The sequence below is a fragment of the Lepidochelys olivacea genome (assembly GCF_965140295.1).
Source record: "Lepidochelys olivacea isolate rLepOli2 genome assembly, chromosome: 13".
Lineage (NCBI taxonomy): Eukaryota > Metazoa > Chordata > Testudines > Cheloniidae > Lepidochelys > Lepidochelys olivacea.
In genome coordinates this window covers 17,959,206-17,973,082 of record NC_140423.1, presented here as the reverse complement: position 1 = coordinate 17,973,082, position 13,877 = coordinate 17,959,206, and the positions used below count along the sequence as shown (strand labels likewise).

General features: G+C 43.2%; 1 protein-coding gene across 3 annotated transcripts in view; it reads right to left on the bottom strand.

Annotated features, from left to right (window-relative positions):
- Nucleotides 1-13,877, bottom strand: part of PREX1 (phosphatidylinositol-3,4,5-trisphosphate dependent Rac exchange factor 1) — a 226,362-nt gene that overhangs the window by 57,370 nt on the left and 155,115 nt on the right. For all 3 annotated transcript variants that reach the window (XM_084645550.1, XM_084645551.1, XM_084645549.1), the window contains exons 12-15: nucleotides 11,932-12,035; nucleotides 10,705-10,754; nucleotides 6,825-6,900; nucleotides 2,525-2,597 (exon numbers count right to left, since the gene is read on the bottom strand). In XM_084645550.1, the coding sequence (XP_084501676.1) occupies nucleotides 2,525-2,597; nucleotides 6,825-6,900; nucleotides 10,705-10,754; nucleotides 11,932-12,035 (303 nt within the window). The remainder of the gene's footprint in view (nucleotides 1-2,524; nucleotides 2,598-6,824; nucleotides 6,901-10,704; nucleotides 10,755-11,931; nucleotides 12,036-13,877) is intronic.

Below are 13,877 nucleotides of genomic sequence, written 5' to 3'. Positions count from 1 at the left end.
TGGGGGGGGGGGGCGCGGAGGCAAGCATTAGACAACTATGTATTAAGAGGTCTCATCTCTGGAAACACCACTTGGAACCTGGAAAGTAAATATTACTTCCCCACTGAATCAGCATTTCTTCATTGGTCAAATGCTGATTTATCTTTGGCAGTTTGTCTAATGGAGCTGAAACACATATGGATGTGATTTGTTTACTTCCCTGTCTTGGCACCAGCATCATGGAGGAAGACAATGGGCAGATTCACAGCTCTGGGAACAATATTGCTCTTGAACTGCTTGTTAGAGGGATAGCAAGGGAGTCCACACGTAATGGTTCAGCGTGTATGTGGAATGAAGGTATTAAGAATGGATAGGAGAGCTGAAAATGGAAGTGGAGTTCCACCACATGGCTCTGAGAGAGGAAGGCTGTTGTATGTGTGTGACAATAGCTTTATAAACCAGAGTAAATTTGGGTACTAGTGCCCAAAGAGTTCCATCCTGGGCCCCATGATCCCTACCCTTACAGTTTTAAAACCATGCCCAATCCCCATGCTCCTGCTTACTCATTTTCAGTGTGCCTCTCCCTGCAGTCAGATATGGGACACCTTTTCATGCTATTGGTGCAGAATCTGAAATACTCAAGGGAGGATGCAGTGCTGCTTTTTCAGCCACTAGCTGGAGAAATTTCCATCTGTAAACACAGGCCCATTGTGAGGCTTCCAAAGGCCAGTCAGCTCCACACAACAAAAAATGGCCTCAGAAGAAAATTTAAAAAGCTGCTGAAGGAAAGAGACTCTCTTGAGAAGTTAATCACTTGTCTGGCAGGGACTTGCAGAACCAGTTTGGCCGTGGTGTCTGTTTCCCAATGTCTCTTTCATCTTCTGGGGCCAGGTCAAGGGTGGTTCTGATTAAAGCCTATGGGTAAACACTGCAGAGAAATCTACAGATAGCCTCTGATCTGGCCCAGAGCAGCAATACTGGGTGCTCGCCACACTCTTCCTCTCCAGTCCCTGACTCACCTTTTCCAGGAACATTTCATTAAAATTTTTGCAGCCATTTCATTTATATATGTATAAAATATATCTATATAGTCAAAAGCCTGCAGTTGTCACAAGGCAATGTATCCCAAAATCTAGGCAATGGCTGGGGCACTACTTGAGGGTCTGCCAGAGATGGGGGCTCTACAAGGCACATTTTCCAGCTCTGAGCTCAGGTCTCCATCACCCAATCACCAGGCTGGAGGGAAGGGATGAAAGTTTGGACCCTCTGCTTCCCTGGGGATTGCTCATCACTTGTCTCCTTTTCATGATGGGCCATATTCTGAGACACTTGCTCATGTTGAGTAGGACCTTGCTCTGAAAGGATCATTGGGGCTCTTTGAGAAGTAAGGGACTACACAATGTGAATAAAGGGATCACAATCTCACCCTCCCATCCCTCTTCCTCCAGGTTTCCTGACTGGGGCCATAGCTGCCAGCTGAATTGAAAGAGAACGAACATGCTAGTGATTTCCATATGGTGAGTTCCCCCAGTTCAATAAACTGAGATTAACAGTTAGACTCTGGGAACAGGCTGTGCTTGCTACAATGTCTGTTCAGGGATGGGCAATGGGGGCAGAGAATTTAATTCAAACTCTAAAGCCCCAAATGGCCACAAATTCTCAGAATCCATGCTTTTACCGCCGATGTGATTTTTCCATTGGCTTTGCCCATCTAAAATGCCCATTGGAGAAATGGTACCTTTTCATTTTGGGGCACAAATTATAATGATACTCCTTCACATCCCCTCACTAATTGCTACTCCTATATTGCACTGGGTTTTTGGATATTTCCACTGGGTTTCCCACATGCCGCATCTTGATTACTATGAGGACATGGGAGATGGCAGAATATGGGGTCATTAAACAGCCAGCGCTTTTATTTTAGAGCAAATCTTCACTGTCGGAGGGGTGCAAAAACAATCTAAAATAGCCATGAGAAATTAAAGAGCAGGGCAGACCTCAAAACACAGGGCTGAGCTTGAGAATCTGGCAGCTCCAGCCGCTCAGCTCTGAGGGCTGCCAAGGCAGATCCAAGAGGCAGAAACTGGACTGAGCAATTTGGCAATTCCTTTAGAATAGTTCAGCCTAGTGTTTGGAGATTCAGCACAGGTTAGACCAGTGCAATCCATGTTATTCCTGAGACCCACTGAGGTACATTTCAGGACAGTACTTAGCATGTGCAGCATTTCCGATGGCCCAGTCATGGCACTGAAACACATGGCGAGAAAAACATCTCCCCTCTAAACTGGCTAGGTGCTGCAGTGCTTACCAAGAACATCATCAACATGGGGACCCTATTGGGGAGCTATTACCCCAGTATAGGCTCAGTGCCTGCAGTATTCCCCATGGCTGCATTTCAGCTGGATCCTGCTGGGACCTCTGCAGCTGTTTGTATATCAGCATGTGCGGCACAGCCTATAGGAGAGGGATTTGCAGATCTCCCCAGTTAATGAGACTGAAGTAGAGCTCTGTTAACTGGCTATGAGATGGGTTATTGATACATTACCATGATGCATGAAGCCATTATTGCAGAGTCCAACACCCAGTGCGACTGCTTCCTCCCGAGTCTGACAGTCTCCCTAGAAACAGGAGGATAAATGTTACACCTCAGACTACTTCCTAATCTAAACAATTTCCCCTCCCTGTGCTTGCAGCTCTGAAATTAGCAGACTGGCAGAGAACAATAGCAAGCAATTAAAATAGGCCTCCCTTTGCCCAAATCCCATTCATTCCTATATATAGTACCCCTTCCCTCCCACAGGAATTGGGAGGACAAAAGACCAGGCCTCTGGAAAGCAGCTATTTTACCAGCACAGACGCATAATATTACCTCAGTGTGGAGACATTTTTCTTTATTACTGGCAATCGTGATAAAGATTGAGTTCAGTACCCATTAGCCACAGACAATACCACTCATTCTTAGAAGGAGAGAGAGATTTTTATCTATATCTAAACCAAGAAAGGGAAAACGCTCTCTGCATAATCAGTTCAAGTGAACTCCCAAAGGTTGCATTTAACTAAACTTCTATGGTACTCTGTGTTCTCATACAGCCAAATCTGCAAAAAAACGATTCGCTCAGTTAAATATCATTTGAAGCCCTCAAGCCAACATTTCAAAGTAGGGTGCAAGAGGTGAGTCTGCAAATGTGCCTGTTACAAATCATTAAAAAGTAATTTGCATGCAGAAAATTGGTTATTTGCAATAAATGCCCAAATTCTGCATTGCAATAGCTTATTTGGCATGCAGAAAGGAAGATTTTTGCAGATGTGCCTGCTGCACCCTCTCTTGCTCACTGCCAGACCTTGCAAGGTGCTGAGTATGGTTCACAGCTCTGAGTGACATCCCACTGAATTCTGGGTGCTCAGCATCTCTCAGGATCAGACCCTATTGAGGTGCCTTTATTTCTAAAATAAAGGCCACAATTGCAGCCATTTGAGGTTGTTCTCAAGAAAAAATACAAGGAAACAAAAAATGAAAAATGTATGAAGAATGATGAGGCTCCACCCTGCAGACTTTACCCATGCAGCCTGGGATTTAGCACTCAGATTAAGCTCACCGTTTGAGCACAGGTCCCAACCTCCCCAAGCCCACACCCTGCAGTTGGCTAAGAATGACTGACATGCTTAGAGGTAGATTCTTATTACCCTGCCTGACTCATTTTCATTTAGGCTCCCTCCCTTTTACTTCCTGAACTTCTGCATATGCTGCTCACTGTGAGATGGTATGACTGCCACTATCTGACAGCAAGACAAAACCCATGGTGTCTGCAAAACAAAAAGCAATGGCTGTATCCCTGCCAGGATACAGTGCGACTGCTCCAGGGGCTGCCTGAGTCTATTTCATAATCCCCCAAGGATAGACAAGCAGTAGGTATTAATAAACATTAAACTCATTTTTTAACTGTAAACTAATTTCAAGGCTTTACAATGCTCTTCTCAGTTTCAACATCCTGCCATGTGACAACTCCCAGCTACCACTATGACTTATTTTTTAGGCTAAATGGATAGTTCATTCTGCATAGGGGCTTGGATTTAAAGTCTAATTTAATTCTGTAATTGTGAATAAATTGAAGGGGAAATGCCTTCTGACACCGTTCTTAAATTAGCCTTTGGGATCTGGTTCTCTTCCAGCAACTGCACATTAAAATCTCCAAGTGCGGGGATTCTAAAGCAAACTTGGCTACTCCTGTTGACATTAGCGTGGCCTCAGATCACATCCCTTGAAAACCAGCACTTTTTAAATTTAGGAGGTAATTCAAAATAGAGCATTGCAGATCCTCTGTGCATATTTCCAAATAGTAATCCCTCCAACTGCAAGAAGAGCAGTAATAAAAAAAAAAACCTTAAAGAGAGACATCATTTAACATTCTACATATAATTTTAGATGTGTCTCTTGCAGAAACTGCACATGAAACTCAACACCCCACCATGTTACTCTGGTTTTATGCCAGTGTAATCAATGGATTGCCCTCAATGGAGCTACACCCCGGGGAAACAATGAGCTAACATAGCGGTGAATAAGGCCCAATATCCCTTTATTATTATTTGTATTGCAGTAGCACCTAGGAGCCCCAGTCATGGACCAGAACCGCACTATGCTAGGCACTGTACAAACACAGAGCAAAAAGACATTCCAAAGAGCTTGCAATCTAAGACTAAATCAAGAGACAACAGATGCAGACAGACAAGAGTACAAGGAGACAATGAGACACTATTGGCCAGCATGTTAGGCAGTGTTCTCAATACACTAGTGGCCAAACCATGGCTAAGTCTTTTTTTGTAGACATCACTCTAAAGGAGAGTTTTCAGGAGGGTTTTGAAGGAGGAGGAGGAGTTAGTTCTGGGGATGTTCACAGGGAGCTCCTCCCAAGCAGGAGGGGCATCATGGGAGAGAGCACAAAGGCCCCTGTTTGGAAATTTAACAAGGGGGTGATGGATGGTGGCATCATGAGCCAATCGGAGGTGGGGTGCTGGAACAATTTTTATAGTGGGGGCGCTGAGAGCAATTGAACCAAACTGTAAACCCTGGATATAATTGAAACCACTTCAAGTTAGGGGGTGCTGCAGCACCCCCTCCCCGCATCCCTAGTTCCAGCACCTATGATCAGAGGTGAGAGTCTACATCTCAGTAGTGAGTAAGAGATGAAAGGTAGAGTGGGGATAGGCCATGGAGGGCTTTGAAAGTGAAGACAACACTATAGGTTTCCATAGCATGGAAGCAATTTTCTGTTAAATTTTATGGGAAAGTTAAAAAAAAAAAAAAGAAAAAACAAACTATAGAAAAGTGATAATTTACTATTAAGTTCCACAGGACCGATTCATAAAGCAAGGAATGACATAAGTAGCAGGAAGAATCCTGATGGATTTTGATATCCATGGAAGAATTTGTAGTGCCACCAGTTAGAAAAAAAATCATATTTTTAATTTAGCAAATTTGGGACTCAATCCAACTCCCACTAGAGTCAAAGGAATATCTCCCAATGACATGAATGGAAATTGGGCCCAAGCCAAGATGCAGAAGTTAAATGTTGACAATGTTCCTATTAACTAACTGAATACATCAGACATTTTTTCTTATATAACACACACACACACCAATTTAGTCTCTATACACAGATGATTCAAGCCTAATGCATGAAGCATAAAGGAAAATTCAGTGAACAGCAAACCTGCAGGCTGGATTAACCAAACAGAATGAGGAAAAGGAGGAAAAAAATGAGTTCACTTTCACCAGACCTAAGACTGATCTTTTATTTTGACCTCTGAGTCAACCTCTTGCCTGCAGGACTGTGATGAACTACAATCATGGCTGCATTAGATTGATTAAATTGCTCCCTTTTGGCCACAGCAGCTTCTTTCCCCCCCGTTCTCCATGGACCCTGTTAAGCCACATGGAACAGATTCAACAACCTGAGCTCTAAACTGCCTGTTTTCCTTCTGCCTTTGCTAGGCGGGAATAGGTAGCCCCTCTTTCAGCTGTTTCATTTGATAAATGGGGTCCCACAGTGTCTCTTCAATCACATTTGTTTCCTTAACATAAAAAGATGTCAAATGCAACTGAAGAGAACCTTTCCGAAGAAGAACATTCCAGGCCTAATGCTCATTTACACAAAGGCCCTTTTACGTCACTTTGGCAATATCATGATACCTAGCTCTTATATAGTGCTTTTCATCAATGAGAACTTAAAATAAAGGGGTCTTTATGTAAGGGAGAGTCAGGTTCTAGGGCTGTCCATTAATTGCAGTTAACTCAGGCGATTAACTGAAAAAAATTAATTGTGATTAATTGCAGTTTTAATCACACTGTTAAACAACAGAATACCAATTGAAATTTATTAAATATTTTGGATGTTTTTCTACATGTTCATATATATTGTATTCTGTGTTGTAATTGAAAGCAAAGTGTATATTATTTTTGATTATAAATATTTGTACTGTAAAAACGAGAAACAAAAGATATAGTATATTTCAATTCACCTCATACAAGTACTGTAGTGCAATCTTTGTTGTGAAAGTGCAATTTACAAATGCAGATTTTTTTTTACATAACTGCACTCAAAAACAATACAATGTAAAACTTCAGCGCTTACAAGTCCACTAAGTCCTACTTCTTGGTCAGCCAATCACTAAGACAAACAAGTTTGTTTACACTTACAGGAGATAATGCTGCCCTGTTCTTATTTACAATGTCATCAGAAAGTGAGGACAGGCATTTGCATGGCACTTTTGTAGTGCCATTACTCAGAAGCTGTCAATGATATCATGACAGCAATATACATAAGTACTATTTATCTACATTTTCCTACCTGTGCAATCAGCCAATCCACTAGTTTACTGGCAGGGATGACTGATTTGTAGGTCTTCAAGTGGTAGTCTCGGTCTCTTAGGTCAAAGAAAATAAGAAACATCAGTATAAAAACGTACACATTTCAATTAGGCTGGATAAATAAGTAAATTATTGCAATCTGTATTTTATGCAGGAAGAGGAATTATAGATGGGAAAGACCTATGAGGTCAACTAGACCATCCCTGTTTTGTGTAGCATTGTAACTAAATAAAAGAAGAAAAAAAAAAGTAGAAGGTACTCTGCTCTTCTAGAAGAAAGGACCGAGATTTAAACTAGGGAAGATCTCACAGCCTGGATGAGAAACATATTCCAGATCAACAAAATGTCCAGATTCAGATCCACATTTTTCTAAAAACTTGGCATTTAGATTTTGTTTCCCACCATACCCAGGGAGAAGAGGTCAAATACAGTGTGTTCTTTTTAGTTGCTAGTACTTAAGTCTTCTAATATGGACCAGCACCATTCTTGAGACAAAGAAAAGATACATTTATAACTCAATGGTCCTTAGAGGCTTTGTCCATTCCAGTTCAAGATCATGGAAATAATTATGTTTTGGGTCTTTATGAAAATAAATTTGTCTCGAGTCTCTAAAGCAAAGGGGATTAGGTGGCTCAGGTCATTGGAATATAAAGCCTTTTACCTTTAGGTCACTGGATCGAATACATCCCAGGGCAGTAGTGAATGAAAGCTGTTTCCATTTTATGGCTATTTACTGGCCTGGGTGAAATGAGTTTGGTGAACTTGATCCAATTCCTAATCCCACATTGCAAAAGCCATTACTGCAATTAATTTGCATTAATTGGCTCGCTCTCGTTGGCAGGCTCAGCAGAGAGGCCAATTGCTGAATGGACCATGTAGGATGAATTCCCCTCTCAACCCAGAGGTGGTCCTTCCAATTCAGGTTTGAGGTCCACTGGCACAGCTTTGTGGGAGAAACTTTCACAACCACTGCCAGGATGTACCTATTCTGTAGCTCAAGAGAAGATTTTACTCTCTGGTGCTATCAACTCAGCCCTTTTCATTAGCACCAAACTATACAAAAGTTTTTTTTAAAGACAAAGAAGAAAAATCTAAAATTAAAATTCACCCTACCCACATTTTTCCTTTACTGGTCACTTACAGATGCGATTGTGCTGTGTCTCGCTGTTTTAAATAACTTCAACCTGCATGTTTGCATAACCCAGAGAGTAAGAAATTAGAAGGGGAAGTAGCATTTCCAGAACTTGAAAACACAACATAACATTTCCAGAAATGTGTGTCCTCAGAGCAAAAGCTTTCCCCATAGTGCTTACACACATTTTTTGGCCTGGCTTCCAGTAATGCACTAAGTCCAGCACAAAGCTGTGTGAGTTCTGAGGGCACCTTCCCCCTCTCACACACTTATCATGAGCAAATGTGCTTTGGAAATGTCAGAATAATAAAGCAGAGCATGAAAATATTGAGCTCTAATGAATAGGGTTTTCCAGATTGTCAGAGGGGGCTCCTCGCATTTTAATGTTCGCCGGCAGTGTACAGGGACAGCTTTGACACTGGGATGAAAGGGCTGACATTTCACTGGCTTTGGGCTCTTGGTCCAAGGCCCAGTTGCTCACTGCTGCCAGTTAAATACTTCTCAGGAAGGAGATCTGGACCTAAACTCACTGACCCATCAGCTGCAGGTGATGCCACGACATGGAAACATATCTGTGTGATGTCTGAATCGCAGCCAGTCGCCCTGCCTCCGACAAATTAAAGTAGCATGATGCCTGCCGCCCCCATAACACAGGGAAGTGTTTTCTACCACTCACACGTTCGTGCCAGGGGAATAAACAAATGCTCCTGCTATGCCCCTTACCATCATTAGCCAGTCAATCACCTATTCCCCGTCTTCCACAAATCTAACAATTTTCTGTTTAGACGCCCTCCTCACATACTTTGCTGTTAAAGCAATGCCCTCCAAAATAAGACATGCTCTGCTGCCAGTGGGCCACCATCATATTTTGCCCCAGGGCTTCGTAAAACCCTTGGTGGATGGGAACAAACTGCAAAGGCAGATGCTGTGTTGAGGCCACTGTGTTTTCAGTAAAGGGAATGGATTAGGATTGTGATGGAGGGAATATCTACCGAGTCATAAAATCAGGGACTTCCTGTTTTCCCCCCCAATACTTCTTGGCATTTACACCCAAATATTCCAATTTCAGCAGGTTTCCCAGCTTATTAGAATGCTAAGCATGCTCTGAAAAGTGGGCTTCCTCAACCAGGAGCTTATGACAGCAGGAACGGTAGGCTCAGATGTTGCCAGACAGAACAGTGATTGAAAGGCAGAACAGTTGGGTATTGGGGCAACGAACAGCTGAATAGTGCCAGGCTGCTGCCTGCTGGGACAGGCTGAGACTTGTCATTGAGCAGGAAGATCAGAGATTCAGGAGTGGAAGACATCAGTCCACCCTGGGCAGATGGTAGGAAGAGTTTGTTTGAAGGACAGTGGGCTTCAAAGAAGAATCTGAGAGTGTTGACGGTCCAAGTCTATTCATGGAGAGCCCAAAGTTTTCAGTGGCTCTAATTTTTCACAGTACCAGGTTATACTCCTTTTAAATCCATCCCTATCATAAACTTAGATTAATTTTGAAATAAAAGAATGGCTAGAGAATCTCCTGGTAGCAAAAATAGTGCATTGTTAAAATGCCATAAAATAGACCCACAGTGGTTATTTCGTCCTTGCTGATCCTTATCTCATGAGACTGCTGCATCCAGCACAGTCTGTCTGATGTTGTAGGGACCCTGAGGTAAGGGACATTTTTTTCTCAGCTCAAGTTACTATTAGCTTTTTCTGCTTTACATATGAATTACTTTCTTAATGGATTAGGCACACACACATTGCCACTTTGCCTACTCAAAGCTGGATCACCCTCCAGGGTAATTGTCTTTTCAGTTAGGCAGAATTATGATTGATTAAGTGTGTCCATACTGCAGATAGACCATTGTCATGCCAAAAGTATCTTTTGCCTTGGAGCATCTTCTGAGCAACTCAGGGACAGGAGGTCAACTCTGATCAAATTGGGACTCCAACCGGGCCCCATATTTGTTTTTTCCAGGGGTTAGTCTTTGTCATCAAAATTGTATGAACCTTAAAACAGAAAGTTCCTGTGAGTGAAAATGTCACATTCTCAACCATGGGCAGCTGAACAGGACATCCAAACACTTCATTCCAAACCTCAAATAGGCTCATGACACAGGCTTCAGTAATTGCGAATCTGGACGTTAAGGCATTAAGGTTTAAAAATCCCGTGTCTTGGAATCAGGTTAACTAGTGCACCTCGATTAGTTCTGTGCCTTGAGCTGATATTTATTTACACAGGGTCAAATTCCAAAGCCCCTAGCCAAGCTATCCTCCTGCCAAAGTCAGTAAGAGTTTTTTGCCAAAGTCAGGATTTATCCCTTCGTGGTTTTTTATGAGCCCTTTAACTTAACAAAACAAACAATACTGCCTGTAACAAGCAACAGCAACAGATGCACCTCCGTGATCTCTCCTGGTTCAGGCATCACTTATTAATATGACCACTCTAACCCCAAACTCAGGAATATACCTGGGGTAAATAAATGCTCTGAAGCTAAGGGTTGTGATGAATGGGTAGAGAGAGCAGACTCCAGAATGGCCCTGAAACCAGCCCTCCAGAATTCAGTTCCACAGTCCTTCAGCAGAAGCACCTCTGCTATTCCCAGCTGTGGAGATAGGATGGTAGCAAAGGAGCCCGGATAAACTGAGCCAACTGTTTCATTACAGGTTATAGGGAGAAAGAGAGAAGGTTTCAAATGGCAGCATGTTATCCCCTTAAGACAGACAGACAAGCGGAACTTACTTTATCACTGGAGTGTAAAGACTATGCAGTCGGCAATAGAGCCTCACACCCTAAGGAACAAAACAAATGTGGCTTTATAATTATGCACCAGATCCAGTGTTTTTTTAAAAAACCATACTCTATAGCAGCTCTGGAACTACAGTAGCATGGCCTTGGACATCTTCTCATCAGGAATCAGACTGATCAAATATTTCTAGAAACTCTTTACCTTCTCTTCTCTTTCCCCTTCCACTTCCAACCATCTCTCTCCCATCCCTGGCACTGAGGTTTCACTTCTGCTCTCTACCTCTAATATCCTCCTTTCCAGCATCCACCCCCATTCCAGCCCATGCAAACTGCAGCTGCTAAGATCACTCTGACTGAATCAAACCCCTGTTTGAGTCCCCCTTCACTGGACCCCCAGTATCATTTTACCAAGTGTGAGCTTCTTGCCTTCACCTTCAAGTACTTCCTCACCTCTCTCCCAGCTTTTCCACTCTTGTCTCTTACTGTGTCACCCCACCTCCTTTGCTCTGCCAACAACAGCAGCCTTGTACATCAGCTTGTCAGCTTCTCACACAAACACCTCAGCTTCTTCTATGCTGCTTCTTACCCATGGAATTACCCCTCTTCTCCTCCTCCTGATCTTTCCTCAAGAACCACCTCTGAAGTGATAGCCATGAGAAATCAGCCAATTAATAATGGATTGAGGAGCACATGGGGATCACTGGAACTCACCTTAGATATATGTAAGTATCTGGAAAAAAACCTAAACAACTACACACCATTGCTATATCACCTCTCTTCTTAAACTGGAAGGAGGCCTCGGCTAGTACAAATTAGTCTATTGTGATTTTACAGAATTCAACACCCTTATCCTGACTGGGGGCTTTGGGTGCAACCATAATGTACATAAATAATAATAATAATTTATCACGAGGCCTCCCTTTCTCTCCTAATCAATAGAATAATAAATAACAATAATAAATAAGTAATAAATAATGTAATTAAATAATTTATTTATAATAAATAAATAAATACACAATAAACAAGTTGGCAAGATGGGGAATGAGAGGGAGAATGTCTCCTACGCTACCATGGTGGCAGACTGATATCAATCAGTGGTTCTGCTAGCTTTGGAGAGTATGCTATAGTGCTGGTCACAGCCAAACACATGTAAAAAAGACACTTTTATAACTATTATTCAGAGTTATTACCAGACTCCAACCTGGAAGGGAGATTGAGTACCTTGGACATGATATCTTCCAGTTCGCTCCTTGGTTTATACGTTCCATCATCATACCGAAATCTGTACATCACCTGCTCATTCTTAAAGTGGTGCTTATCTGAAACTGAAACCACCAGCACAGCAATTCATAATCAGTCAATGGCTCCTCCCATGCCAGGCATTATGACAGCACAGTATTTCTGCACGCAAAGAATCTACCATTTTCTACAGTCCCTCTGATGACAAACGCTCACATTCTCAGGTTTGCCCACACACAATTACCAGTCCTGCTGTTGTGCATACCTTGCACAGATACATTTCTGAATGTCTGGCCGCAAAGGGATGGTTCTTCAAAATGTTGCAATTTCAGTCAAGTGAAATACCCTGCAAAATGCTGTTCTCTTCCATCAAACCTGTTTCAGTTGTTTACAGCTTTGGAACCAGCTCCACTGAAGTCAATGGGAGTCTTTCCAATCAGCTTTGAATCACGCCCTTGCAGATTCTGTAACCCTACAACAGTCATGCTAACATGAATGAAATGATTTTTGCAGCTGCCCAAGGCTCTGACATAGGGATCTGCTGCAATTCCTAAAGGAGAGAGCATGCTGGTGAGATGAACTACAGATGTTGGATGGATTCTTCCACCAGAGCACTTGTTTTTAATAAGGTGTTAATGGGCTCACTGATATAATTAAATGGTGCTCTCCAGACACCACTTACTTTGCTACAATGGCCATTCTGCAATGGTGCAGCTGAGATCTGATTGGTCCTGGCTGTATTATCATGGTGACTCGAGGCGAGCATAGGAAGCGGAATATGATTCATTGGGGATAGGGACACACCCCAAATGGAAAGATGAGTCCAAAACTGAAAGCAAATACAGAGGAAGGAGAAGGGCAAGGGAACAGAGCAACCAAAGCATCAGGTAGAGATGAAGGAGGGGAGTGAGCAGTTCCAATCATCCTTGTCATCTCTAATGAGTCATATGACCAGGGCTGAAAGTAAGCTGGTACAGGCCGGGACAGCATACCGGTAAAAAGTAGCCACCGGTACTGGCCCGTAGTCAGCTGACATTAAAGCGCTACTGCGGCAGCGCTTTAACATCGCCACCCCTTTTGTGCCCCCACCCCCCCGGGCCGCCGATGTGGGAGGCAAAAGGAGCAGCTGCCCCAGGGCCATGATTTAAAAGGGCCCGGGGCTCCGGCTGCTGCAACCAGAGCCCCGGGCCCTTTAAATTGCTGCTGGAGCCCTGGGTGGCACGGGCCAGGCAGTGTGGATGGGCTGGCTGGGGGACGCTGACCTCCCAGTCCCACCCCTTCTGCCAGAGGCCCCGCCCCTTCCAGGGGCCGGAACTGGCCCCCGTACGGGTAAGTGTGGAATGTTACTTTCACCCCTGCATATATCTGACCAAAACTAGCTGGTAGCCCCATGCCTTTTTCTGAAGCCCTATATTCTGGGCTGGGAACCGTGCTTGATGAATTGACTTAAAATGTGGTTTAAAACTGTTTGAGACTAGCTCAATTTAGATGCAATTTGGCCAACCTACAAGAATGGGGATTCATTGGCTGGCCAAAGCTGTTTAAACTGAGTTAGCCTGAGCCAATTTAGTCCCGGGTTTTTGTCTGAGCTGCATAGTGGACGGGCCCCACCCTTAAAAGGCAAAGATTGTTCTTTTGTGGATATTTGGGGATGGGGCAGAACTACCTATAATCTACCTCCTGTCCTGTGGGTGTCTAATGCTGCTTCCTCTCTTTGGCAGGGAGGAAAGATTGTATAAAATTTCAAAGGGTGAAGCTGGTTCCATGTTGCAGAATCTAATCACCATTTTAACATAGGACAGGACATAGGACTGGAAGAGACCTGTAGGCTCATCAAGTCCAGCTGCCTGGTACTGAAGGCAAACTCATCATATAATCCTGTTCAGAAGTTTCTCAAGTCCTTTCATACATGGGGAATTTTTGATGCC